Below are 27,318 nucleotides of genomic sequence, written 5' to 3'. Positions count from 1 at the left end.
CCTGCATCGGGCTCTTTGCTCATTGGGGGCCTGCTTCCCCCTTTCCCTCTACCCCTCTGCCCTGTTTATACTCTCTCTCTCTCTCGATCTCAGATAAATAAATAAATACATAAAAGATTTTTTTTTTTTTTTAAGGCAACAATGCTGTAAAAGAAAAGCGAGTTTTGTCCTTGGCAGAAACCGTGTCCCTATCTGGAGGGCCCCCCGTACAGAGAGAATAAGGAAAGTCCCGTGGGGCTGCCTGGGCTCCTTCCACTTTGGGGAGAGGCTTCTCAAGCTGGCCGTGGTGACCGGGCACCGTCCCCACGCTGGCCCTGCGCCAGTGTGTCCCGCGGGGTGGCAAGCACGGTGCCCGTCCTCGGAACTGAGTGGGGTCTTGGATGGTAGATGGTTGAGAACCAGTGCAGATACGGGCCCGAGTCCCGTTGTGAGGACTGTCCGCTTTGTGATTTTGGGCTCAGACATCGCTTTCTGATCTCTGCACCAGACTTTAAATGAAGCACCTACTTAATAACGACAAAAAAATAAATAAAAACATAAAAACTCAATCCAGATCCGAAACTTCATTCATTGCCTTTGAGGGTTAGGGTTAGGGAACGACTCATCCTGAAAAATCAGTAAATAAAGAGAAACAAGCTTTTGACCTCCTTCTCTTACACAACCTGTCCTCAGGGTTAAAAAAAAGACGAAGAGGGAAAGTTCCGAGTAAGGAGGAGTTCTGGCCGGCAAATGCCAAGAAAGGGAAAGAGTTAAAATGTGCCAAACTGCAGACTGTAAGTAACCAAACGACCGTGACCCTCTGTAACCTCCTGGGTCGCAGAAGGAAGCTGGTTGAGTCACATGCCTCCTTTGGGGAAGTTGGCTGTGCGTGTGGCCCTCACGGGAGGCCAGAAATCAGACCAGAACCAGCCTGAGTGCAGACCCATCCACAGCTTCCAGGAGGCATGGGGCCTGGGCCCCATGGACACGTTCCAAGGGGTCAGCGAGTCCCGGGGGCACGGGGCGGAGAGCGTGTCGGTCATCTCCAGGTATGCTACGGGAGGAGGAAGGATCTCTGTGGCTTTGGAATGGAAGAGATGTCAGATAAACACCGTCAGACTCTATCTGGAACTTAATCCCAACAATCTGACTGTAAAAAAAAAAAAAAAAAAAAAAAAGACAAAAACAAACTCAAACTTGTAAAACAGGGAAATTTGACCATGGAGTCGCGATATGGGGGTATTAAGGAATCCCCCCCGTTCATGGTACTGGTATTGTGTTGGTGTCATTTTAGAACGTGGTTTCTCTTCCAAGGAGGCCTGCTGATGTGTTTACAGAGGGGCCATGTGGTGTGTGGGGCTCATGCCGCAACAGTCCGGGCAGGGACGCGGTGGGCGGCGGGGAGCCGGGGACATCCGGACCTTGGAGCTAGGTCCGGATGCCGGTAAAGTGGGAGCACGGAGCTCAGGGCTTATGACCAGCCTGCCAGCGGTTCCCGGGTTTTCCATGAGCTGATGGCCCAGGCTTGCCCGAGTGTCTTCCCTGTGGCGTTCTGGATGGACGGTGGATATCTGGAGAGACCAGTCCACAGGGTGATGTGTTTGGCTGAAAACCTGCTGAGTCCAAACACACAGTGTTTTCTGGACGGAGGCGTTTGCTTCATTTCTGCCTCCCCACCAGGGGCGGGAGCGCTGGAAGAGAAGGTGTCTTGACCTTCGTCAAGCGAGGAGGAAGGGCCCCAAGGGTTAGCGCCCTCCAAGAGCGTCAGGCGTCCTCCGCATACAGAGACGGGTCACATGCTTAAAAATACTACCAGACTGGACTGTGGTTGTGATTCTTTACGAAACATTACAGTGGCAGATTCGTGTGCTCCCGCGGGGGGCGGGCGGGGCGTTAGAATGGGGAGGTTTTCCCGAGGTTTCTTGCGTGAACCCGAGATGAATGATTGACAGGTTCCTATCGATTCAGGAGCCGTCCAGCCTCCTTATGTGGGGGTTTTGTGTGTGCACATCTGCGACCTTGCTAAAACGTGTGGGTCACCCCCAATCCGCCGTCCCTGTGCATGCATGATCACTCACGGACACACGTGGGACCCGCCGGGCACGTGCGCAGCTGAGGCAGACCCATTCCCCATGAACCACTGTCCTTCCCGAGGCGTGTGCAGGGACACACAGCTTTGCACGGCTGTGCTTGGTACCACGTACGCATGGGTGAGTCTAGTGCTCTAAGCTCAGGGAGATGCCCGGCCAGCATGCACAGTGACGGTGAGAATCCCAGGACCCACGACAGCAAGACTCGAGCGCACTGATAAGGTGTTGACTGTGGGTCCTCAGGCTGCTTCGTTGCCACGTCAGTGCCTAAGAACTCCCTTTACCCCTGACTTGCCCATCAGAGAGCGTGGACCCCAGCCCACGTTCACCGCCTCCCCGTGAGCCTGTGATGGGCCGTTCCTGCGGCGTTTTGGGGTGCCAGGGAATGGGGAAGAGGTCATCCACTGTGGTGCTATGGGACGCGAGCCCCAGCCCTGCCGGGCACACTAGATGCGTGCCCCATCGTGTCCAGCCTGGTCCTCTACTCTGTCTTGGCAAAGTGGGGATGGGAGGGTCCCAGTCCAGTAGGATGCCACGCGGCCGTGGGAGGACGGCGCTGCGGCTGCCCTGGGCTAGACACAATGTGGCTCCGTGCTGCCGTGACCCTGTGTCATTCTCCCTAGGATGGTGACAGTCACGTGTCACATGCTGTCCACCTGCTTCTCAGTCAGCTTGTCTTTTTAAATAGTTTGAGATTTGGGCTGTCTGGCCCAGTCCTTAAGTGTCTGCCTTCAGCTCAGGTCATGATCCCGGGGTCCTGGGATCGAGCTCCGCATCGGGCTCTCTGCTCAGCAGGGAGCCTGCTTCTCCATCTGCCTGCTGCTCCCCCTGCTTGTGCTCCCCCTGTCTCTCTGACAAAGAATTCTTAAAAAGATAAAAATTAATAGAAAGTTCAGGATTTATAGGTGGTTGTTAAATCGAAATATGGACTTGTGGGATCCTAAGCCATACTTGCTTTTACATTTGCTTACATCTGAAACGGACGGCCATGTCCGTTGGTCTCGGGGCTGGGGTTCCCCTGTTCTACTTCGGCAGACTGTGTGCCCACAGCGAACCAGCTAAAATTCCCCGTGTGGCTGCCTCAGAGTGTTGTGAAACCTTAATGGGATGGCCGTCCGCAGCTGTGCTCTGGGTTTGCCCCGTCCTGCAGCCGTCCTGTGGGGTGGGGAGGAGCAGGTCTCTGGGGCCGCGCCGTCCCAAGACACGGACCTGCCTTCCGAGCCACAGCAGATCTCTGGCGTCTTAGGCTCACGCGGTGTCGGCTTGTGCGCTATCTTCAGCTGTGAGGTGACGGCCACCAGTGCCTCTGGCCAGAACAGGCTTGGGAGCGGACCTAGTGGGTGCCCAGTCCGTGTCCCGTCCACATGTCCATGTGCACCCACGTGCAGGGTGACAGAGGATGGGGGCAGGATTGGAGGCGCGTGTGCAAGTGCCCGACCGGGGGCAGTGGGTGGCAGCATCAGCGTTCTAGACCGACACGGGTGTCCAGCCAGTAGAGCAGCCGGGGATGACTTCATTTATTTAAACAATTTAAATTCTCTTTCTTACGGAAATAGAGTCATCGACGTGCCGTGTCGTATTGGTTTCAGGTGTAGAGTGACATAGCGGGTCTCTGCGTTATGTGCGCCGTGCTCGCCGTGATGACTGTGGTCACTGTCACCTCACCACTGACTGCATTCCCTGTTTTGTGGCCTTTATCCTGGGACTTGTTCGCTCCATCGCTGGAAGCCTCGGACTCCCCCTCCCCTGCGCCCGTTTGCCCGGCCCCTCAGCCCCCTCCCTTTGGGCGCCCGTCCGGGTCTTCTCTGTACTTACGGGTCTGCTTCTGCTTTTCGTTTGTGTGTTTGTTTTGTTTTTTAGATTCCTCGTGTAAATGAGGTCCTGCGGTGTTTGTCTTTCTTTGTCTGAGTCGTTTCGCTCAGCGTAATACCCTCTAGGTCTGTCCATGTCGCCACAAGTGGCAGGACTTCATTCTTCTCTGTCACCGAGTGACGTCTCGCTCTGTGTGTGTGTGTGTGTGTGTGTGTGTGTGCGCGCGCGTGCGCGCCTCTCTATCTGCTTATCCGTCGGGGGCGCTCCGCATCTCAGCTGATGTACAGGGTGCTGCAAGAAACATAGGGCTGTATCTGGGCTTTCACATGAGTGTTTTGCTGCGTCTAATAAGAGGTTCATGTCCAAAACATACGAAGAACAGCTCAACACCAAAAAACCAAATAATTTCATTAAAAAATGGGCCAATGACCGGAATACACGTTTTCCCTAAGAAGACACCCAGAGCGGGGGACGAGACAGGAGAAGATGCGCGACATGACTCATCGTCAGGGAAGTGCAAATCCCGACCACGAGGAGCTGGGACCTCCCACCTGTCAGAAGGCGAGTGTCAGAGGCAAGAAATGGCAGGTGCCGGCGAGGATGCGGAGAAAGGGGAGCCCGCTGCACTGTTGGTGGGAACGCAGGCAGGTGCGGCCACTTGAGAAAACAGTGTGGCGGGTCCTCAGAAGATGACAGATGGAAACACCCGGGGATCAGTAGTGACACGACTGGATCTTCACCCCAAGATGTGATCTCGTTCATTTGGTTCCTAGAGGGCAAGACAGGATTCCAGCCCAAACAGCAAACCTCTGGAGGCTCTCACTGTGGCTCCAACCAAGACTCCCCCACCAGTTGCATTTGACACGAATCTGCCTTTTCTTTCTCTTTTTTAGAGAGGGCGGGAGGGGCAGAGGGAAGGGAGAACCTCAGGCAGGCTCCACATTGAGTGCAGAACCCGTGGTGGGACTCAGTCTCACGAAACCAAGGGTCGAGTGCTCAACCGACCGAGCCCCCGGAGCCCCGCGTCTGTCGTTCCTGGAGCGCAGTCCTTGCTGTTCCGCACATGACCCCGCACTCAGTCTCACACTTCCCACCAGCCCTCGTTGCAGATCTGTCCCTCTGTGTTGTTTGGCTCCGTCATTTATGGGGTTCGGGGGTGTGGTAAGTGCTGGGAAAGGTGGGGCTTGAGGTCGGCTGTTCTGGGAGGCATCGTGGGGGTTGCCGGGTCTAACCTGCAGGCTCCCTGATGCCCAGTCTTACGCCCAGGACCCCTGCTACAGCGCTGGCCTGAGCTGCGCTGGAGGTCCTCGTGGAGGACCTCCCTTGGCACCTGACCCCGCCCCCCACGCTTTGCTCCTCCTTGTCCTGCTCTGATGTTTTGCATTTTTGTCGGTCTCCCCCAGCATGTTACGTTTCTCGTGCACACTGTTTTCCCCACCTTTTTAACCGGCAGTCAGAAAGGGGAGACGGCCTCTTATGCAGGGGCCCAGGTACCCTTCTGAGCAGGAGACCATTTCCACCCCACACCGGGGCCCCTCGGGCCATCTGGGCAGACTCAGTCAGCCCACACTTGCTGCAGGGAGAGGCAAAGCCAGGAAGGAGCAGGGGGACACGGAGCCACGGCGGGCCAACATCTCGGTCCTCACACGTGCATTTAGGGAAGACACCGGAGCTGCAGGTGCTATCCGTGTGCGTCCCAGCCGCTCGGGAGGTCCCTGCTGTCTCTCTCGTCAGGGATTTAGCATCCTGGAGGCACTTGACCTCTGCCCCAACCTCTGATGCAGGGATGCATCCACAGGAGCCCGGAGGCACGTCCCTCTTCTCCCTTTCCCGCTCCTGGGGACACGGTCTTCCCTCTTCCGGCACCCCGGATCCCTCTTCAGGCTTGCCAGGGCAATTCCATTCTGGTCCGCTCCTCGCCTTGTGGACCTCTGTCCCCTCTGTCACAGGTGTGTGAGGTCCCGGAGGCTACAGCACGCGTTCCAGGAGACGGGCTTCAGGGAGTTCTCCCCATGAGTCCCAAAGCAAATTGCGCTTGCCGGTGGCTATCCCGAGGCAGCCGGTAAGGATGCTGAGGCGTTGTAGACTGTAGGATGTTTATCAAAGCCCCTTCTGCAGGAGACAGACATCGGGGCCCAAACAACGTTCAGGCACATGGGAAATCGCGCTCCAGCTCAAAACTTGCCGGCACGCGGCTGTGGAAAGTTGTGGGAGAAAATTTGGGAATTTTATTGTGCTATATCATAAACTTTCAGACCCAGCCCATGCTGGACGTCCAGCCTCGCGGACCGTAGAAAGGAGAGAAGAGAGACCGGCTTGTGTAGGAGGCATTGCAGGTCTAAACCCGGCCAGTGGCCCATTCATTCGGTGTTCCTGGGTTGAAACTCCAGAGTCCAGAAAACCGGGGGGTGGGGGACTCCCGGGGCTGGTGAAGCTGTGCTGCGCACGGGCAGAGGTCCCGGCGAGTGTCCCGTCGGTGTGCCCCTGTGGGTCCCTCAGCAGGGACAGCTGGCCTCAGGCCCCAGGGTAGCCATGGCTTTCACCGATGAGCCCCGCGACCTTGGTCAGGCCAGGTCCGGCAGGTGCCAGGAGCGTTATTTCCTTACAGGGAAGGAGACAGCATCTCGGGGAGGAGCTACGAGTGCATGTGAATGCTGTCCAGTGCGTCCCGTTCCGCACGCGGTCGGTAGGGTGGTGCTATTTGGGGTAGGCTCTGTGGATATGGTCGGTCCCAGGAAACTTCTTCCCTGGTTTTATGTGTTTTGGGTCCAGCACCATGTCATCCTTTTGGTGTTGTGTCCGGCTCTTAACTGTCGGAGGATAACCCGAATGGAGTCTCCTTAGTGTGGGAGCCGTATGGTTAGAACAGCTGGCAGGGTGTTTCGGGGCGGGCTTGTCTGTGGCCGGGCTCCCAGGAGCTCGCTCGGGGCTCAGGACTGCCACGGCTGAATGTCTTCCCTGTGAGCAGGGGACAAGCTGTGCCAGTGTCGCCAGGACGTCCTGTCTGAGGAGATGAGTTGGGGTTGGAGCCCGGTTTCTCCTGCCGAAGGCGCTTTCCCGGGTCCTCATGCTGAAGTGACCAGACAGCGGCATGTGGGTGGTGATAGAGCCCAGTGGGCTGTGTCCTCTGAGTCATGGCTGTGTCCAGTGGGCTCTGTCATGTGGATCATGGACTGTTCCCAGTGGGCCGTGTCCTGTGGGCCATGTCCTGTGGGCTATTCCCTGTGGACTCAATCCAATGGGTCATGTGCTGTGAGCCTGTCCTGTGGGCCATGTCCGGTGGGCTGTGCTGTATGTGGCTTGCCCATGTGCTGCCACGGTGCAGGTCCGTGGACCCCCCACTCTGTCTCTGCACCATGTCCCTCCTCAGCAGTGGGACCAGGTACTCGCTCTGATCCTCTTGGTGCCCAGCACCCCTGCCCGGCCTCAGCAGCTGCTGCACTCCTTCCCCTGCCCCCTGGCCTCCATGGACAGCTCCGTGGACAGCTCCATGGACAGCTCCGTGGCGAGAAGAGGACCTGCTAATAAAGCGGGTGCTTATCGAGGGCAGACCTGATGCCAGGGAGCGGGATCTCACCTGAGGTTTCTGTGTTGGGTCATGTTCTGCGACTGCTCCCACGGGCAGCTGGGCACGGAGGATTCCAGAGGTGCAGTGTCCGTGGGCGTTCTGGAGCATGGCCCTGGCTTGCCGTGCGCGCCAGGCTCTGTGGTGCTAGCGTCCTCTGCCCTGCCTGACACTGTCACTGTCCTCGCACGTGGGGGACGCGTGCACCCCACGCCTGACGGAGTGGCTCCCCCTCTTCACCGTCATTCCAGTCCACAGCGCATGCGCCTGCCTTTGGTCAATCTTGGTGCAGCTGCCACGAACCCACCTTAAGAACACATTTGATCCTGTCACCCCTCCTCGGACACCCCTGCAGGGCTCCTCCTGTCCCAGAAATGCTCTGACTGGCTTCGGGCTCCCGGAGCCCCGACCGCAGGACCCCCACCTCTCTTGGCCTCGAGGCCAGTCCTCCCCAGGCACTCCTGGCTCCTCCTGGCCCGGCTCCAGTCTGGAAGGCCCACCCTTTCTGCCGTTGGATGGCGCTCCCATCCCACAGCCCATCAGGGACACTGCTGTCACCGCTGTGTGCTGCTGTCACCACTGTGCTATTCTGTTGCACTTCCAGGCCTGTCACCCAGCCCCGCTGGGAACTGTGGGGCTCAGCGTGCCAGGTGGTCCCGAGTGGTGGGGCCTGGTTCGGATAGAGCGCGTGTGTCCGACGCTGGCCGGGCAGGATGCCCACTGGGTCGTCCTGGGCATGTGTGAGGACAGACGGGGCTGAGGGACTGACCCGGTCCATCTGACAGCAGTCAGATGCACCAGGATGGTCATCCTGGGGACCCCTATGGTGCCCTTCTTGCTGTGGGGAAGCTATGGTCCTAGATTGTCTCTGCTGGGCTGCACAGTGGGCGCATTGGGCCCCCTTCCCAGGACCGTGAGCCCTGCACCCTGGGACATCTGGGTGGGGTGGGGGGGCCTCCCTCTTGGTCTACACTTGTCAGCCTTTGAGGGTCTCATAGGCTCAGAGCCGGCTCCCCCATGCGGCCGTCTGTGGTGGGAGGCCTGTGCCCTGGGGCAGGGCTGGGACGAGTGCTCCCAGAGTGAGAAGTGCAGTCTGTCTTTGGTCTGCTGACCAGACAGGTGAAGGGAGGGCTGCCCCACGCTGACCCTCGGGATGCCCCACCATCCCACAGGAGCTAGGCCACCTGAAACAGAGACCCCGGCCGTGGGCTCCAGGGCTCCCCGCACGTTGGGGCAGGAAGGAGACCCCACGTGACGCCCTTGGCAGCAGGGCCCCCAGCCCTGGTGTCGGGGACAGGATTGTGGGGGCCCAGCGCGACCCACCACGCCCTCCCCCTATCCTTTTAATGAGGAGATATGTTCTCGTGATGAAGTGATTAAAATGAAAGCATCTGCGTGTGTGGTGCATCCTTGTCTGTGAGCCCACGTGGGTGTCCCTCTGAGTGTAAGGAATGGGACTGGATGTTTGACAGTGAAATCCGGCCGGTTGCCAGTGTAGACCGTGGTGGTGGGGGACGGCCTTGTGCTATGGGCCCTTCCGCTCCTGACTCCGAGTGGCACGTGACCTTGGTCCCTCCAGCCTCAGATAGGCCGGAGCCTGTCGCACCACCTGACATCTGTTCAGCTCTTCTCTCTCTCTGCTTTGGCCTCCGGGAGACTTGGAGCCCAAGGGGCATGTGTGTTAGGAGCGAACCCACTCCTCTTCTGGTCCAGTGACACACTTTGACCTTGTTTTTGTGTTTGCTTTGTGGTTTCGTGAGCATGGTAAGGGGCAGAGGAACGTGGTGGGAGTGAGTAGGGCGGGCACTGGTACCTGTCGGGTTCAGGGTGCTGGCCGGCGACCTGTCCACCCAGCAGTCAGTCCGTGGTGGGTTGGTCTCCAGGTGGTAGTGGGGGGTTCCTTGGACACAGGAGACCCCTCGTTGTGTCCCTGTGTCGACCACCCCTAGGTAGGGGGCGGGTGTTAGTTCCTGAGGACAGGGCCCCCACCTGGTGAGGCCTGTCCTGCTGGCCGTGGGCCCTGTGGGGCCTTGGAAGGGCCAGCCCTGGGCCGGGCAGCGGTGTCTGTGCCCTGCGAGCAGGCATGCGTGCTGCCGCTGTGGGCTGGGCGTGCCTGCCGGCTCGGGCACCGCTGCCCTTGGGACCTCCCCAGCCCTGGTGGGGCGGGCGCTGTCCCACCTGCTCTCGGCCCCGCCACCCCCCTCGGCCACGCGCTTGGGGAGGGCGCAGGACTCCAAGCAGGGAAGGGGTGAGGTGGTGGGAGGGAGCTGCTTCTGGAAGGAAGGAGAAGCCACAGCCGGCCCCTCAGCAGCACGGTAAGTTCCACCCGGAGGGCTCTGTGGGGCCCCCACCGCGGGCTGCCGCGTGCTCTTGGCACGGGGTCGGTCCCTGACGCCCCTCCTCCGTTTGCTCATGTCCTTGCTCTGCAGCAAAGGGGCCGTAAAAGTTGCACGTGGGACTGTGGCAGCTGCTTCCTGGGCTGCCCCTGCTGGGGAGCCCAGACGTGGGTGAGAGCTTGGTTCCCCACCCTGGGTTCCTCACCCCCGCCCCGCCCCAGGGGCCTCCTTCCTCCCTGCCACGGGCCTTTCCCGGCGTCCTGCGTCTGTGTGGTGCAGACCAGCTCATGCACCCCAGAACTCTGAGTCCTTGGTGACAAATATCCACAGATAAAATCTCAGACTGAGCACGACCTCGCTTCTCGTAGAGGAGCATGGGGACCAAGGGACGCTGTTGTCATTCCCTAGCGTGAGCCTGGCATGTCTGTCCTAGAGAGGTCACAGGAGCTGCGGCGAGGGGTCGAGAGCGTTAAGGGAAGTTCAAGGTGGGCGCTCCTGATAATGACTGTTTCTGGCTGCCTCCTTCTGGAAGGGAGAAGTGTCTGTCTGGCTGTGTGTCTGGCCGTGTCTCTGTCTGGCTGGCTTTGGGCAGGTTGCTTGTTAGAGCCTTGCTCCTCTGCTGGGACGGATGGTGCCGTGGTTGTGCTGGCCACTGTGTTCGTGTGGACTCCCGCAGGTGCTGCCTCGTGGGGTCAATCTCCCCCGCCCCCCCTGCCTGGCGCCCGAATGCGTGTCTCATGTTTATTTAGAGCTCGTGTTTGGTCAGCTGCTGTTCCTAGTCCCTACGCGTCCTTCCTTACTGAATCCTGCCGACCCTCCACTTTCCAGAGGAGGAAACTGAGTCACGGAGGGCTGCCTCAGTCTCTCCAAGGTCGGGCAGCCCGGGGAACTGCAGGACTGGCGTTGGACCCGGGCCTCGGAGCGAAAAGCCTGTGACCCCTGCAGCCCGCCTGCTGGGCCGTGAGTGAGTGACGTGACCTTCAGGTGTGGAGCCGAACATGGCCGGTGGTGGCCTTTGAAAAAGGCTTTTCATTTATTTTTCCGTTTGCCCATGTGGCGTGCTTCCGCGGGTGCCTCCTTCCCGAGGGCACAGCCGGCCTGCTCCCTGCCCCGCCACAGCCCGCGAGCCCTGCTTCCTTGTAAATCTGGCTTCAGTTACGCAATTGTCCCTTTTGTTCTTTTTTACGAAACTGTTCCTGCCACGAGTTTCAGGGCCCGTCAGTCAGCCCGGCGGGGTGCAGCACCCAGGCCTGGGCTCCGTGGACCCTGGCGGCCTCCCTGCGCTTCCCACCTTGCGGGGGGGCTTTCTTTGGTCTATGCTCAAGAGCCAGAGAGGGTGAGAGGAGGCGGGAAGCAGGGGTGCATGCAACCTTTCATCTCTAGCCCCTGGTGCCGCCCTCCCTTCCATGTGAGCAGGAGCAAGGGTGAGCTCCCCAGTGGGCTCAGAGGCCCGCCTGGCCGCGGACACCCTGCCTCAGGTCCCTGTCTTTGGGGACGGGGATGCTCCTGTGAGTCTGTGCACAGGGTGGTCATGCTTGACTCACGGGGCGGTGGGCACACTGTTAGTGGGGGACCCCGTCTGGGAGCAGAACGCACATCGGACCGGTCTGGGGAGCTGTGCTGTTCCAGAGCCGCCTTTGGTCTCCGAGATCTGTGCTTCCTCACACGGGTCTGCGGGGGACAGTCTCTTTCCCCCAATGTCATCGATCCCCTGTGTGATGACTTTGCCAAGGAGGACATACTTACTACCTTCCACTCTGCTACTCTTTTAGGTGATGAGTCTGCTCAAGCCTGGTACATTGGGTTTTGTTATCCTAAGGAGAAGGCTAAGTAGGTACTAGGTACTTAGTACCAAAACACAGAAGCAGTAGCTCTAGCTCTACCATGGCTGGATCATCTGTTGGGCGTGGTGAAGTTAGTGGTTGGCTTATTCCCTCCTTCCTCGGCACGCCGCGCTCTCCGCCTGCTCCTGGGGACAGGATGTGTCCCCAGAGGATGAGCGGAATGTGGGAGTCAGCGCCCTTGCGGGTCTTCGTGGCGGGGGCACAGAGCATGGACAGGAATGCCTGCTGTCAGTTGTGTTTGTACGGCTGAGATATGCAGGATATGTCAGCTGGACAGGGATCAGGGGTTGCTTTGCTGGGAAAGCAACATGTGAGTGGAGAGGTCTAGGATTAATAGAAGCTAACCAGGTGAGGCTGGCCTAAGTGGGGGGGGAGTGTTTCAGACCTGTAGAGCATGTGCAAAGGTCCTGGAGCAGGAGGGGTGGAGTGTGCTGGTGGGACTGGAAGGAGGGCTGTGGGGCAGGGGTGGAGAGAGGGAGGTGTCCGCCCTTTGCCCACAGTGGTGGGATATGGGGGCACAGCACCAGCATTGGCTCCCGTCCACCTGAACGACTGGTGCCCACGCCAGCCCATCGCGTAGGGGCAGGCCCCTCCCTGCTGACATGGGGACACTGCCCAGGGCGTGAGTCTTGTTAGGCAGGTCTGCTCCATCCTGGTTTGCCAGAGAACACGCGGGAATCGCAGATGCTAATGATGTATTTGCTCCTCGTCGGCCCTGCTCTGGCCCACATGCCGCTGCAGAGGGCTTGCTGCACCTAGCAGCCCATTTCATGAATAAGGAGCCCGAGGTGCCTGCCCAAGGTCACAGAGCAGGAGCCTCAGAGTCCTTGCATGGTCCTGCGGTCACAGCCGCCCAGAAGGGTGTGCTGTGGTGTTGGGGGCTTGCTGTCAGCGTCCTCCCTCTGCCTTCCTGCCTGGGGCTCGCGTGTCCTCACTGCCCCCGGAGCTGGGTCCTTCTGTACGCCTGCCAGGTGGTCCTCCGTGCTCTGCCCGCCATGAGACATGGGTGCAGACGTTTGCCCAACATCCCTTTTCCCGGAAGCCCGTGTGAGTGATCTGACCTGTGGCTTCGATGCCATGCTGGGAGAGCCACACGTTGTGTCTTTTAGCCCGGACTGTGGTCCCTTTAGTTGGGAATGCAGTGGCCTGACCCCAGTGCCTTGTGGGTTCTTTCCTGAGGCTCAGGCCTATGGAACATTCGTCTTGTGCCACACGGCCCAATTTCGGGCGTCCCCCGAGCTGCAGACCCAGGGGTGCCCCTGGGGAGGGGGATGGGGTGACGGGCTCCCTGCCATCCTGCTCATCAGGTCCCCTACAAGACCAGTGATCAGTCCCACAGCGGGCAGGGCTCTGGGTCCTGGTTGCAGCCCCAGCCTCCCTTCCATGGGCCTGTCCTCTTAGAAGGGGGCCTGGTTATGAGCCGTGAAGCTGTGGTTTCCCAGGGATGTGTGGGCAGCGTACCCAGGTGTTCTGGAGTTACCCACTGGGTATGAGAACGGTGCCCTGAGGATGGGGTCCTGTAGGGTGGGGTTCTGGAGGACGGGGCACTGTGGGGGTTGGGGTTTTGGAGGACGGGGTTCTAGAGGATGGGCCCTGCATGCCAGCACCTCCTGGTCCCTTACCCCCAGGTGAGGTAGGGGTTGGGATTCCTGTGCTAGAAAGACAAGGAGTGTGGCGGAGGCTGGGCCGGGTGAAGGACCTGGTCACGATCACGGGGTGCCCAGTGGCAGAGCCTGTGTTGTCCGAGGAGCCACATCCCTTGACAAGGCCTGGACCGGCTCCTCCCAAGAACAAGCACTGGGCCTGCTTTCTGCCCCGGGGGAACCGACTCAGAAGTGAGCCTCAGGCTCAGTGGGCCTCCCTTCATAAGACAGTTGTGTCCGCATGCAGATCTCCCCACCGGTCCCTGTCCCCTCCTGTCCCCTCCTGAAATATGGGCGTGGACCCAAGTCATCGGCTTGGGTGATGGGGGCGTTGGAAAGATATTTGTGCTCTACTCACACACTCATGTGCCCCCCTACGGTCCCTGTCTCCTCCTGAAATATGGGCGTGGGCTGGTGTCCCACGGCTGCAAAATTGGTCTTGCTGTGCTTGTTTCTTATATAAAATCACACCATTAGCCGGGGAAATGAGGATCGGAAATTGCAAAAGTGTGTTGAGCAAGGAGCCCCCCTGGGCTGACGGGACGAGTCCTTACCAGGTGGGATGCCCACTTTGCTGCTTGCCGCTGCGTCCTGGACCCCGGAGGCTTCCCCAGATGGCCAGGGAGGCTGGTGACGTCACAGGGGCCCAGGACCGCTTTGGGGGCCAGCAGAAGAGCTCCTTTTCAGAGACACAGCAGGGGGGAGGGGCAGTGCAGGCTTTGCAGTTGGCCTGGTGCAGGTGTAACCTTGGCCCCAGATTCCACGGGCACCCTCCGCCCCTGCCCTCGGGTTTCTAGGGCCTTTTGGAGTTGCAGGCTGCGATAAGCGCGTGCCAACGCGGCCGGGGGTGAAGGAGGCGGGGTCGGGCTGAGGCAGGTGGGTACCCGACGCACGTACAGGAAGCACCTGTTGTCTCTGCACAAGTGGTGAGGTGCCTGAAGAGTGGCGTGTCCTCGGAAGTCTTCCCAGGGAGGCAGGCAGGCCGCTGTCTTCTTGCAGAAGCCCCACGAGAAACATGCAGCTCAGGAGGCCTGGGGCCTCCCAGATGAGGCTAGGGCATAGGGTTCTGGGGAGCATGGGAGACTTTTAGTAAGTTGGTTTCTGGGTCATTCCTAAGCCACGAACTGTGACCGTCATCCACTTGGGTGATGGGGATGTTGGAAAGGCATCTGTGCTCTGCGCACACACTCACGTGCGTGGACCGTGTCTGCTGGTTCTCAGTCCGTGTGCCTCTGTTCTGTCTAACTCAGCCTCAGGCACAGCCGAGTGATGGCAGGTAGGCAGTGACGGGAGGGTAGGCGGACCCTGCCTTCCCATCTCACTCTGTGTGTGTGTGTGTGCGGGTGCGCGCGCGAGTGTGTGGGTGTGTTCAGCGGTCTACCTTTCATGCACGTATCTGTGCGTCTGTGTCCTCTCATCTGTCTGCCATCCATCCGTTGCCAAGGGATGTGGGTGGGGATTCTTGGGGGCGCTGGCTGGAACCCAGCCAGCGGGCCTCAGGGCTGCTTTGGGGAGAGTGGGTCCAGCCTCCCTGACCTCCTGGGGGGCTACTGTCCTATGCCGTTCATGGTCCAGGCACTGAGGGAGCGGGCTCTGTCAGCCCCCAGACTCATCTGTAAGGGGACATGTAGGAGAGGCACGCACCCACCAGGGACAGCCAGCGGGCAAGCTCTCTAAGTGTCCTGTGCACAGAGGAGGGTACACTCTGGGTCCCGTCTCTGCCTGGGGTCCCGGATCACGTCCTCGGGTTTGCCTTTGGCTTAGGCACGGCTTGGTGTGACTTCTGGGGCGCGCCATCTCCATTCCTGAAGGGGCCTCGGGAGTCTTCCTTGGCATCTTCCTTTCGTTCTGGAACCAGGCTGAGCCAGGTGCCCAGTGACGCGCTGGTGATGTTGGGTGTCTGAGCCTGTGCTGGGGCCGACAGGGAGCAGGAAGAGGTCTGTGAGATCTGGGTGTCCTGCCACGCCTGTTCCCAGCATCACCCGCCTTCTGGCAGGCACCCTGGCTGGTCCGCAGAGCGGGGCTGGAACTCGCAACAGGCCCAAGAGAGGAGCTGCCGCATCGTGGGAAGGGCTCTCCCGCCTCTGCCGTCTCGGGCAAAGCCTTGCACACCACCTGAGCCTTGGTTTCCCCACTTCTGGAATGGGGGAGGGGATTCCTACTTCTGGGGTTGCCGGGTGTGTCTCCTGAAATGCTGTTTGCACCGCCAGTGTGTCACGTTAACACACATGCACACAGAAGGGTCGTGGAAGTTATAAACTCTGCACAAGCTGAGGGTTTCCCCTACTGAAAGGCTTCTTAAACCGTAGACATACTCACTACTTTTTTTTCCCAAGTAAATACTAGTGGCTAAGTTAATGGTAGCCGTGACTTTGGTTGAGTACCACTTGTATACGGATGGGGACCGGCACACACCTCTGCCGAGGGCCGCTTGCCTGGGGCTGCAGGTGGGTCCGTCTCCCCATGAATCCCACTGGGGGTTCAGGGAGCGGGTGGCTGGGAGTTCGCAGCCCCCGGGCTGCGATCCCCTGATGTGCCAGAGACCCTCCCGGGCCTTAAGATGAGCCTGCGGTGACCACATTGACTTCCCACCTGTGTCTCGACTAGGACGGGCCATGTCCTTCCCTCTTGGCAGACTGCGGGCTGCAGGCTGGGGACGGGGACCAAGAATGACCAGTGCTTTGTCGTTTGCAGGCTCCGGGGGCTTCTGCACCATCCGCTGCTCTCTGCCGTGCCAGACCGTCCAGGTGAGTGGCCAGCGCCGTACGTAGCTCATCCACTTGTGCCCGCCTGGGGTCAGACCTGACAGGGAGCCCCTGAGCTTGGTGTTACTTTATTCTGTGGTCATCATACTTCTGGTTTTGTTCTGTTTTTTACTTTAGGAAGATGTTCAAAGGTGTTTCGTATCGAGTTTTTCTTTATCGACTTTCTTTTTCGGGACTCAGCCTCCCAGCCCTAAAGCCCAGATCGCGGGAAAGCGATTCTTTCCAGACATGGCTGTGGCTTCATTGTGCTCGTGCCCTCTGGGGGCGTTCCTGGGCCGAGCCCGGCATGTGCACGGAACTCTGCTGGCCTGCGCCCCTGCAGGTGCTTGCCGGGATGGCCACAGCCTGCGCTCCACGTGGGGCTGTTCCTCAGGAGCTGCGGTTGGTGGAAAATCTGCATTAGGACTTTTCAGATCAGTGTTTCAAACACCTGGTTCATTTTTTGAAAGTAATCAGAACTCTCTTGCATCCCTCTGTGGTGCATAAGGTAGAGAGAACAAAAATCTCCGCAATCGTCTGCCTCCTGATGTGAATAAATCAGCTTTGAAAATCAAGTTTATGACCTGGGGTCTGGTGATGTTCCTTGTTTTAGGTCTGATAATGACCTTGTAGGTATTTCTAAAAAGTGTCTATCTTCTAGAAAGAAATGCTAAGTATTTATACATGAAGTTGTGGAGCATCCGGGATTTCTTTAAAGCAGAAAGCTGGCAGAGGTAGCAGGGGCGTGGGGGGGCCCGTGGGGTCATTTGGAAGTCGGATGATGGGTATGTTAGTGGTTTGTGAAGTGGTTTTGTATGTTTCTGAATTTTTCCAAAGTCAGGAGAGAAACACAGAGGAAAGAGGCGGTAATATATAGGCGACAGCCGCAGACCCCCAGAGCTCCTGGGCTCTGGGCCCAAACCCGCGTCCTGTGTGTGTCCTGTGTCTCCCCGTGGTTTTGCTGTGGGGCATCACCCCGTTGGGGTTGACCTGGCATCTCCTCCCCAACCACCCTCAGCCCTGGGGGCCTGTCCTCCGGGAGGAGGAGGAGAGAAGGGGGAGGAGGAGGAGGAGGAGGAAGATGGGAGGTGGGGGGGGGAGGGGCGGCTCTTGAGCGTGGTCCGCACAGCACCGTCCTGTGATGCAGGTGCAGCAGGGGCGCTGTGGGCAGGAGGCCCCATCGTGGCCTCACCAGGCCCTCCGCTCTGTAGGATGGGAGCACGTGGCGGTCCTGTTCTCCACCCTCCTGCTTCCGCGCCCCTGCCCTCCCACCTGCTGTGCTCCCCACCCCCGCCCCCAGCACCTGGGCGTCCTCAGCAGAGAGCCGCACACAGCCATGCTTGCACGGAAGAGGACACGTGGGCTCCTGTGTGAGCTGTGTGTGCAGAGGCCGACCCGTCTGCTGCTCTGGGGACTGGCCTCGCTCCTGACCCTGCTCCTGACCCTGCTCCTGGCCCTGCTCCTAGGCCCGCGGGGCTGAGCTGCACCATGGAGGACGGACGCGAGCTGGACCTCACCTACATCACCGAGCGCATCATCGCCGTGTCCTTCCCCGCCGGCTGCTCCGAGGAGTCCTACCTGCGCGGCCTGCAGGAGGTGACGCGGATGCTGAGGTCCAAGCACGGGGACAACTACCTGGTGAGTGCGGGAGGACACTGAGCAGGAGGATGGGGGAGCCAGGGAGTGCGGGGACAGTCAGGGGACACAGAGCACCGTACTTGGGGAGACACTGAGTTACCGGAAATATGAAGAGGTACCGAGTGTCTCGGGGTGGCTGCTAAGCCCGTGGGGGGACGTGGTTCCACACCTCCGTGCATCTGGTCCTCCGGGCACCCGGTTTCACGGAGGTGCTCTGGGACTCCCTCCCGCCGGGCCTCTTGTATGTCGTGTCACCTGCTGTGCCTGCCTGTGGCGGCTGCTCCTGGGCGCCTGAGGGTGGGCAGCCCCCCTGCTGTGGCCGGCGTTCAGCATCAGACAGACCCCTCAGCCTCAGTGGTGTCCAAGCATCCAGCATCCCTGGTGTCAAAGCCCAGCCTTTCCCTCCTGTTGGCCTGAACCATGAGGACAGAGGGTGGGGTCCTGGAAGCCGCTGTGCCCTGGGGACCCATGTGACCTGGTAAGAGGGAGCCCCCAAAGAAGTGTGGGCCAGAGTCCCGTGTGTCCCCTGGCTACCCCGTGCACTCCTGCGATGGCTGCCCCTGTGCAGCAGCCCCGGGTTGTCCCGGTGTGACCACAAATTGAATGACAGTCTCACACCGTGTCTGCACCTGCCCCCACACGGCCTCGTTATCTGGTGAGGCTGCTGGCCTTTGCCCTGCCCGATAAGGCCATGATTGCCACCCTCTGGTATGACCACATGGCTGTCTGTGAGACAGCCCCGGATACTCGGGAGGGTCCTGGGTCCCAGATGGCAGGGACCTGGTCCTTAAATGGGACCGGGCCTATGGTCCACGTGTCTGGGCAGCAGCTTGGTCCAATTAGAAGGGCTGTGGAGCCAGGCTAGGGCAGAGCCATGTGCCCCAAGCAAACCTGGATGGGTCCTAGAGCTCCACTGTCTCTGCCATAAGAGGACCTGATAAGGGGAGGCGTCCCCCAGGCCCCTGGCTGCTGCAGTGTGCATGGTGGGGCCCCCGCCGGCTCTGGCTCTCACTGCCCCGTCCTCCCCCAGCAAGCTCGGCTTCCTGCCCATCCCCCCCCCCCAATTCCGTCCACTGTCCCTGTGTATTCTGTTTGGGTTTCATTCTGTGACAGTAACATTTCCGCGTGAGTTTCAATGTTTCAGAATCCTCAGTGCCTTGAAGGCAGACGGTGTGGGAAGTGTGAACACGGCTTCCTCTTTGACCTCCAAGGTCGTGAACTTATCTGATGGCTTGTTCTTTGCCCTTCACAGGTGTTAAACCTTTCTGAAAAGAGATATGACCTTACGAAGCTCAACCCAAAGGTACAACCTTAGCCCTTTACGTTCTGGATTTTGTCAAACATCCCTGAGGCTTACCTGCTTGTGCAAAACCATTCAAGTCTCTGTGGAACGTGTCCTAAGGGGTCTTGGGAACTCTTATCTGTGGGTGGTTGTTTTTGTTTTTGAATTGTTGTATTTTTCCCTAAGCAATCTCTGCCCCCATTGTGGGGCTTGAACTCACCACTCTGAGATCAAGAGTCACACGTTCTACTGACTAAGCCAGCGAGGTGTCCCTGTTCGTTTCTTTCATTTGAAATAATTGAATTTACGGGACGTTGCAAAAATACACAGAGAGACCCTACATAGCCCCAGTCTTCTGCGTAGCCGCCCATAGTAACTCGCAGTAACGTGTTGATGCCGGACGCCGAGGTTGGCGGGATCCACCGGACATTTCCACTGCCGGGGTCTCCCTCCTGCCACCTGCCACGCTTTCCCCTCTGTGTGTTCATCTTTCTCATAAAGACTTAGGGAGGGCTTTAAGCTTGTGCATGCGTGTGAGCCATGGTGCCTGTAGTGTGTGTGTGCCGTCCGTCGGAGTGTCTGGCCGCCGCTGGCGAAATGCCTGTTGTAATGCCAGTTAATAAAGCCGGCCCTAGAGGTTCCGTGTGATGGCCTCTCAGCTCTGCTCAACTACACAGAACAAATCTAAGGGATTCCTCGGTGTTAAAGCTGTTACCCACATGGTGGAAGGGATATGTGGTATTTTCTAGCTTCCTGGGATTTTCCTGAAATTTTCCCATCATTTTGCATGGTTTCTATTACTTTCATAGAAGAGAGCTCCGACTCCCCTTAAAAAAACGAAGGTCGAATAGGATGCACTTTGCATCGCTAGGCAGGCTCCCGGGTGGGGGTGCTGGAGGCTGTCAGGTGGCTCGGATGGGGGCTGTTCCCATGCACAGACACTGGATTCTGTGTCACGCAGTGAAGACCGTCTCTGTTCTTGCTCTGAGCTATAACCCGGGGTCAGGGTGCTTCCTCGTGGGCATGCTCCTGTCCCGAGAGGAGCGTGTTTTCCTTGAAGCATGTGGGCTGGGCTGCTCTCTGGGACGTCTCCTGCGCGGTGCATAGGGAACGGCCCCCTGCATTTTCCCAAGCTCTGATTTTAGTCTGCACTGAGGAATTTTGGCACCAGCTCCGACCAAGAACTCCTGTTTCAGATCTGACCGGGCCAGGTCTGCCCGCCCCATGAGCTGCGCCCCATTAGTGGCACTGAAAGCCCTTTCTCAGGTTGCCGTCCCCAGCTGCAGGACAGCAGATAAGACGGGCACAGACGTCTCACGGGGGCAACATAATACCCCCCCTCATGTTCCCTCCCAGGGAAGGTGCCCGGCCACAGCTCCCAGGCGTCCTTAGGGAGGGAACACACGGCAGCGTTGCTTACCGGCATGTGAAGGGTCTTTGTAGAGACAGAGCCCATCTCTCATTGCAGATCCTGGACGTGGGCTGGCCGGAGCTGCACGCACCGCCCCTGGACCAGGTGTGCACCATCTGCAAGGCGCAGGAGACCTGGCTGAACAGCGACCCGCAGCACGTGGTCGTCATCCACTGCAGGGTGAGTGCTGCTCCGTGCTGGACTGGAGGGTGGGGCCGCCGGGTCCCCCGCGGGGACCACTTTCCACGCACAAGTGCGGATCTGTCGGTGTTGGTGGTCACGTTCACACACCCGCCCTTAGGAAGGAAAGAGTCCTCGCTCTCCCGGAGCTGGGCTCTAGAATGGGCAAGCCTGGGGGCACTGAATGCATACCTGCACATTTTTAAATGAACGGAAGGCATCGACGGTGATGATACATTTTATCTGGATGTGGTTTGTTTTTTCGGAAAGCCCTTTGGAGAAGGAGCAGGGAGCTGTTAGGATGCTGTCTGACTCCCGCTTATACTTGGTCCACCTGAGCCTGGGGGAAGCATGCTGTTAGCTGTGAACACGTGGTCCTACCCAGCCGGCTGCTTGAGGGGGACGGGACTTGGTGGCCCCCTGGCAGCATGACTGGAGCTGGCTGCACCTGACCTCTGGCCTCCTGGGAGCTCTCCTCTTCCGCCTCTGGTTTCTTGCTGCCGTCCTGTGCTTCCAGGTCCTCGGGTCTGACGGGTGGAGAACGAGGCTGGACGGAACGCCAGAGTCCTGTGTGGGGACGCCCGGAGGCCGGCTGCTCCATGAGGACGGTGGTTTCCGCAGCCCTGCGTGCGCTGGTGCAGCGTGTGGGGGGCACCTTGGGAAAGGACAGTGCTCCCTGAAGGAAGGGGCCCCTCCTCACTTTGTATGTTACACACCATGTCCTAGGGACTCTCTCCACTTCTCCAGTGTGTTCCTATTTCCTCCTTGGAATGTCTTTTTCAGATCTTCTCACATTCAAAAGCTGCAGGAAAACCCATTGCCTTGGATTTAGTTTAGTTGGTGGGACCGTTCCTCTCGAGCTATGCTGGGCTGTCCGAGCCACTGTCCGCCAGGGGTTCTGAGACCCGCTTGCATGAGGGCTGCAGGACGGCGGCGGGCCTTGGTCGTGGTGTGCGGCGGGCCCCTTGGCTCCCAGCAGAGCCTGGCAGGTGCACACGAATGAGCGTGGCGCTTCCTTCTCTCCCTTCTTCTGCTCACACCCGACTTGCTTACTTTCTCCAGCAAACAGCCAGGCTCCCTATTCGTTTGCTTATGAAATTACGTTCCCTGGAGCCTTTTAGGGTAGCATTATACTAAGGATCTTCTCTCTGGATTTATGTTTTGGTGCAAACTTCAAAAGAAGACAGGCTTTTTCTTTGTTTCTTAAACCAATTCTTGTCAGTTAAAACCAACTGCTTTCCATCAGGCCTGGCCTGGTGCTTCTGGAGATGCTTACCCTGGAGCTCAGTGCACAAGGCTTTCTGAGCAGCAGTCCCCAGCAGGGGCTGGAGCAGTCTGGCCGACCTGGCTCAGGTGAGAAACCCAGGTCCTGCTCTCCTGACCGCTGCTACCTGGTTCCCCAGAAGGTTCTGCCGTGCTGGACCTCAGGAGGCTCCTCTTAACTACTTGTCCCATTTTGGTCACCAACTTCACTTTTTAATGAAGTCGATTACAGTGTTGCTTACAGTGTCTGTGTCACAGGTGACAGACTCACTGCAGAGAGATCTCCGAACCATGTGTGGTCCTACCCAATGCTTGGCTCCCTAGACAAGCCATTTTTTTTTTTAAATTAAAGATTTTATTTATTTATTTGAGAGAGAGAGTGTGCATGTGCACAAGGAGGAGGGGAGCGGCAGAGGGGGAAGCAGGCTCCCTGGAGCCTGATGCAGGACTCGATCCCAGGACCCTGAGATCATGACCTGAGCTGAAGGCAGACACGTACCCAACTGAGCCCCCCAGGTGCCCCGGGATAAGTCTTATTAGTGGGAGTTACTGGGAGCACATCAGGAGTTCTTGGAAACCGCTTGCTCCCCTCTTGCTTCGTTCTGGGGACATGCAAGCCCTTTCCGAGACGTTCTAGAAAACGTGTCGTGAGTGAGGCGTCCTCACTCAACGTGAACGTCCAATGTCGGCATTAACAGAAGTTCATCTGGTTCATGGAGGGGTGAGATCAGGATCATCCATGCAAACCTGTGAGCTCTGCAGAAGCTGTGCTTCCTTCCACACGCCCCAGGAATGGGAGCGGAGCTGGGCCCCTGGCTGCAGGGAGGCAGACCCAGGCCCAGCACGGGGACGGCCCTGCCCTCTGGTCCACTGCACAGGACGGGTTTGTGTGGCTTTCCACCTGCCCACGGGCGACGGGCTGAGCAGACACAGCCTATGGGTCTTCCAGAAGGTGTGGTGCTCTGTGCTGCTGTGGTGCATTCCACAGTCCTGACGTCCTGCTGGAGTCAGCCTCTCAGGGTCACCACAGACACAGGGACTGCCTAGGTGTGACAGCCTCGTGGCCCCACACATGCCTGGCGTGGTTGGGGAGACGTTTCCTCATAGTGGACTAGTAGCCACGCGGGGAGGAACCGGCCATGTGTCCGTGGGCCCCACGTGCACACCGTGGAAAGGCATTTGCTCTGGTGGAGCTCATGGCCTGGGTTGCTCCGCTGGTTTTTATGTTTTGTCTTGTTTCTGTTTTTTTATTTATTTATTTTTTATTTGATAGAGAACACAATAGGCAGAGAGGCAGGCAGAGAGAGAGGCTCCCCAAGGAGCAGAGAGCTCAATATGGGGCTTGATCCCAGGACCCCAGGATCATGACCTGAGCCGAAGGCAGAGGCTTTAACCCACTGAGCCACCCAAGCACCCCCGCTCCACTTTTTCTTTTCCAGGATAGACGTGGGGACGTGCATGTCCTTGGCTCTGCCATTCTAGCTTTGTGTGCTCCTCTGTCTGGGCTGCCTAACTTCTCGTGAAAAACCCAGATCGCAGATATTTTGGGCTGTGGGGGCTGCAGTGTCTTGTAAGTGCTTGCCCATGCCGTTGCCTGTGGATGTGGCCCCAGAGGCGCCTGGACAGACAGGTGTGGCATCTTCCCATCACATGCACAGTCATGGTTGGGCTTTCCAGGTTTGCTGTGTGGCACTGAAGGGTATTTTGACTCTTGACTTTTCTTCAGTTGTTCTAAAACATGGCACTGCATTGCTCACAGGTTGCAGGACGTGTGTTGGGCAGAAGTGGCTTGTGCACTGTGGTTTGCCAACCATCGATCTGGGTCATGACAGAATGTTCCAGAAGGTGGCATTCAATGGCCCTGGGTGCAGGTGTCCTGTCATGGCCATGGTGCTTCCACACACCCTCTCCCGTGGGTCCCGTGGTTCCTGTTGGCCTGCGGTTCTGGTGGCTTCCCCATCCAGGCTGTACATGTCATGGGCTGAGCCCCCCATGTTGGAGCCGTGGTCCCCGTGGAACTGGGCAGGGCCAGGCTGGTGGTGGCAGGTGGCAGTTGTGATGCCCTCTGGGCCCTCTGCATGGCGTGCACAGCTCTCAGACCCCTCAGCCTTTGAGGTGGGCGTTAGGCCCTGTCACCTGTAGTGAAGTCACGCTAAGTGCTTCCTCCTTGCACGTTCTCATGGCCCCGGTGGGACCTGGTTAGCTGAGTGGCCGCCTCTCTGCAGACCTGTCCTCGAGGGGCCCACGGATGCCCCAGGAGAGCCTGCTGCCTGCTGGGCTCAGTGCTGCCGTCCCCCAGCACGGGGACCAGTTTGGAAGCTGGCCGTGGCTCCCCCAACAACACAAGTTCTTTGTCATCCCGAGTGGACCGAGCGAGCCTTTTGCCGCTGCCGCAGGAGTCGAGAGAAACCGAGCTCCTCTTCTGTCTCCCGCAGGGTGGAAAGGGACGCATCGGCGTGGTCATATCCTCCTACATGCACTTCACCAACGTGTCGGCCAGGTATGCAGGGCGTCGGCGCTGCCGGGGGCCTCGGGAGGTCTGGGATGGGGTAGGGGCTCGGCCGGGAGCAGCCCCAGCCGTGGGGGCGCCCCGTGTCTGCCTCGTGCTGGCGTCTTCCATGGCAGCGGCGGGAGAGCAGTGAGCGTGCCGTCCTTCTCTAACACACCGCAGGGGTGGACGTGACCGTACCAAAGGCAGGGCCTGTGCGGTCTCTCCGGGCGCCTCGTGCCCTGTGAAGCTGAGCAGCCTCAGGAGCCCTGGGTCTCTGGGAGGTACTTTGCAGGTTGGGCTTCTCTCCCTCTATCCCCCTGAGTGACCTGGGAGCTGCTGTCATGCTCGCACTCTCCAGATGATAGACCTGAGGCTCGGCCTGCTCTTGGTCTCCTGGCCCGTGAGTGGGAAGCCTGGTCCCAGGCTTCCATAGGGAACTGGCCCGCAGGAAGCTGGGCTGGCAGGCGCAGTGAGGCCAGGGAAGCCTGTGGGTGCTGGGGCGGCGCAGGGTCCCCTGGACGGAGGGTGCCTCCAGAGGCGTGCGCCCTGAGCCCACATCTTACACTGAACTCTGGTCCAGAAACACCTCCCTTTGTGGGTGTGCCTTCACCCTGTCATCTGGGGGGCCGCTCTGTGGGGCAGGGCCGCTCTGTTCCAAGGACGTGCACGCGCTGTTCACATTAGCCAGGATGTCCTGCCCTTTCCAGCAGCGAGGAGTGGAGTCTGACTTCCCAGGTGTTTTTTCTGGACACAGACGGCAGAGTTGGGGCTGGCCCGGGAGGAAACCCGAGCCCCCGTGAAACCGAGAGCCCTTCTCGGTGATAATGAGGGTTTGTGTGTGCGCCAGAGCCTGAGGTGGCTGCTCCTGCCGGGACCCCTGCGGAACCCAGACGGGCACTGAGACCGTATCCTGGCCGATCTGCTCGGGCCGCCCTCACGTTTCGGCCACGGCAGCGCCGCTTGGCCCTGTTCTTCCCGATCACTGCACTTTCCTGGATGTGCCGCCCGACCCGCCGCGTGGAGGGGGCCCAGCCCCCAAGCATGGAGACGGCGTTAGGTCATTAGGCACAGGGCTGGTCTGTGCCCGTGGAGGCAGTGTCTCCTGATTCCCTGCTCCGAGCCCGCCATGGAGACCGGCCTCTCACACGTTTGTGTGTCCTTGATCCTTGGCATTCCCAGAAGCTGTCACGGGGAGCATGCGTCTCTAAGAGCTCTGTCGCGAACCATGCTCGGGACGGCCTCCGAGAGGAGAAATCAAGAAGGAGAAGGAAGCTTCTTGGGTCGGCACCCTGGGGACGGGTGACTGGGGAGACCGTCAGCAGGAGTATTAACGCTGACGATGACGTTATTCCTGAACACACACACACACACACACACACACACGAGCCGGAAGTACACTGTCAGCATTTAGTAAGACCCATGAGCTCTGGGCAGAGGAACGCTTGCAAGTGAAGCTCTGTGTAAGCTACTTCTGAGCTTAAAACATGCACCCTCGACGACGGTGAAGGCTGGGTGCTGCCGGGCAGGCGGCCGTCCATCTGGGGCAGCCCTCCCCCCCCCCCCAGTGCAGCCCAGGACAAATGCCCGCGGTGGATCCCCATGTTCCGCAGGGCTGCGTGCGTGCACTCTGAGGGGAGAGCCCAGCTCCGATCAGGTTGTCTGGGAAGCTCTGGACTCGAGCAAGACTCGGTTGCCGTGACCTCTCGCATCTGTGTCCCACGATGTGGGACGGATCCGTCAGGTCAGCCAGACTGTGACCGCTCAGCTGCAGGGTTTCCTGAGGGTCCTGTTGAGCGCACTCTGCTTGTGGGCGGCCACCGCTGTGTGACTCCCCCTGCAGGCCTGCTGAGGGTTGTGACTCCCTGTGGGTCCCAAGTTGGCCCCCGGGGCTTGCTGGTGGTCACTAAGGGCAGTGCTAACTGCTGTGCCCCAAACCCTCGAGATCCCAACACTCAACGCACAGCCCTCTGCTACTTCCCTGCTGTCGTGGGGCCGGTGTGGCAATGGGACAGTTTGGGATGCCAGCCTTGTGCCTGCCTGGGGGAAGGAGCCTGGGGGCTGGCTGTCCTGGGAGCTGTGCCACCTGGGAAGAGGGTGCCGCTGTGTTGGACGGTGATCCAGACCTGCCAGGCCGTAGCCCCTGCCCCTGTCACCCGGCCACCCACGGCGTCCACGGTTAATGCTGCACTGATGCTCTCTCTTTCCTTCCTCAGCGCTGACCAGGCCCTCGACAGGTTTGCAATGAAGAAGTTCTACGATGATAAAGTTTCAGCCCTAATGCAGCCTTCCCAGAAGCGGTACGTATGCGTCCCCGAGCCAGAGACAAGAGCTCGGTGATATCTTACGATTCAGAAAGTGGGACAGAAGGGCCCTCTCCCCGGCCAGCCCGGCGGGTGCCCAACGGCGAAGAAGGGCCACTGCGCGTGTGGGTGACCAGGGAGCCTTGGCTCCGACTGGTTCTGGGAGGTGGACCCAGGACCGCCCCCACCATGTGCTCCACATTTCACTCCGGGGCCTCCATGCTCAGGGTGGCTGTGGATTCACGCCGCGATGTCAGGACTGGGCTCTGTCTGCTAGACAGGGGTCGGGAACCGTGTCTCTAACCCGCTGGCAAGTGATTGGTCGGGGCCCCGCCGGCCACGTGGTCTCTGTCATGGCCGGCCCAGCACGAGAGCAAACGTGGCCTCACGGCAGGTGTGGGGTTGGCTGACTCCTGCGCTAGGCTGTCTACCCCGAAGCCCTTTCCTCACATTGGCCCCCCAGCCCACCCACTGCTCCCTCTCTGGCTCTCGGCTCAGCCCCTGGGATGGCTGAGCGGCGGAGGGCCCTGGAGGAGCAGACTTCCTCCTACCCCTCGCCCCCAGCTGAGTCCACGCCACCCTCTGGGCACAGCCGAGGAAGTCACCGCACTGTTATTTGAAAGCAAACAGCAGGGAATTGGCCAAGAATTGCCAAGACGGTTGCCTGAGTGCTTTCCCGTCCTGTGCGGCTCACCCTTACGTCTGCTCCGCCAGGGGCCGGTGGGCATGGCTGGCAGACG

The 27,318-nt window shown here is 59.3% G+C and overlaps 1 protein-coding gene across 18 annotated transcripts in view; it reads left to right on the top strand.

Annotated features, from left to right (window-relative positions):
- The window catches only part of TNS3 (tensin 3), a 200,610-nt gene that overhangs the window by 78,197 nt on the left and 95,095 nt on the right, over nt 1–27,318 (top strand). For 13 of the 18 annotated variants that reach the window (XM_082692739.1, XM_082692741.1, XM_082692740.1 and 10 more), the window contains 6 exons: nt 15,964–16,016; nt 17,480–17,651; nt 18,904–18,954; nt 20,402–20,524; nt 24,223–24,287; nt 26,492–26,575. In XM_082692739.1, coding sequence (XP_082548865.1) covers nt 17,502–17,651; nt 18,904–18,954; nt 20,402–20,524; nt 24,223–24,287; nt 26,492–26,575 — 473 coding nt within the window. In that variant the 5' untranslated portion in view covers nt 15,964–16,016; nt 17,480–17,501. Of the gene's footprint in view, nt 1–783; nt 1,029–9,541; nt 9,762–10,025; nt 10,268–15,963; nt 16,017–17,479; nt 17,652–18,903; nt 18,955–20,401; nt 20,525–24,222; nt 24,288–26,491; nt 26,576–27,318 lie in introns of those variants that run through there. The other 5 variants (XM_082692751.1, XM_082692753.1, XM_082692744.1 and 2 more) reach the window with 5 other exon arrangements.

The sequence above is a fragment of the Mustela nivalis genome (genome assembly GCF_964662115.1).
Source record: "Mustela nivalis genome assembly, chromosome: 12".
Taxonomy (NCBI): Eukaryota; Metazoa; Chordata; class Mammalia; order Carnivora; family Mustelidae; genus Mustela; species Mustela nivalis.
The sequence above is the reverse complement of the archived record's forward strand: the minus strand, read 5'-3'. Positions and strand labels throughout refer to the sequence as shown.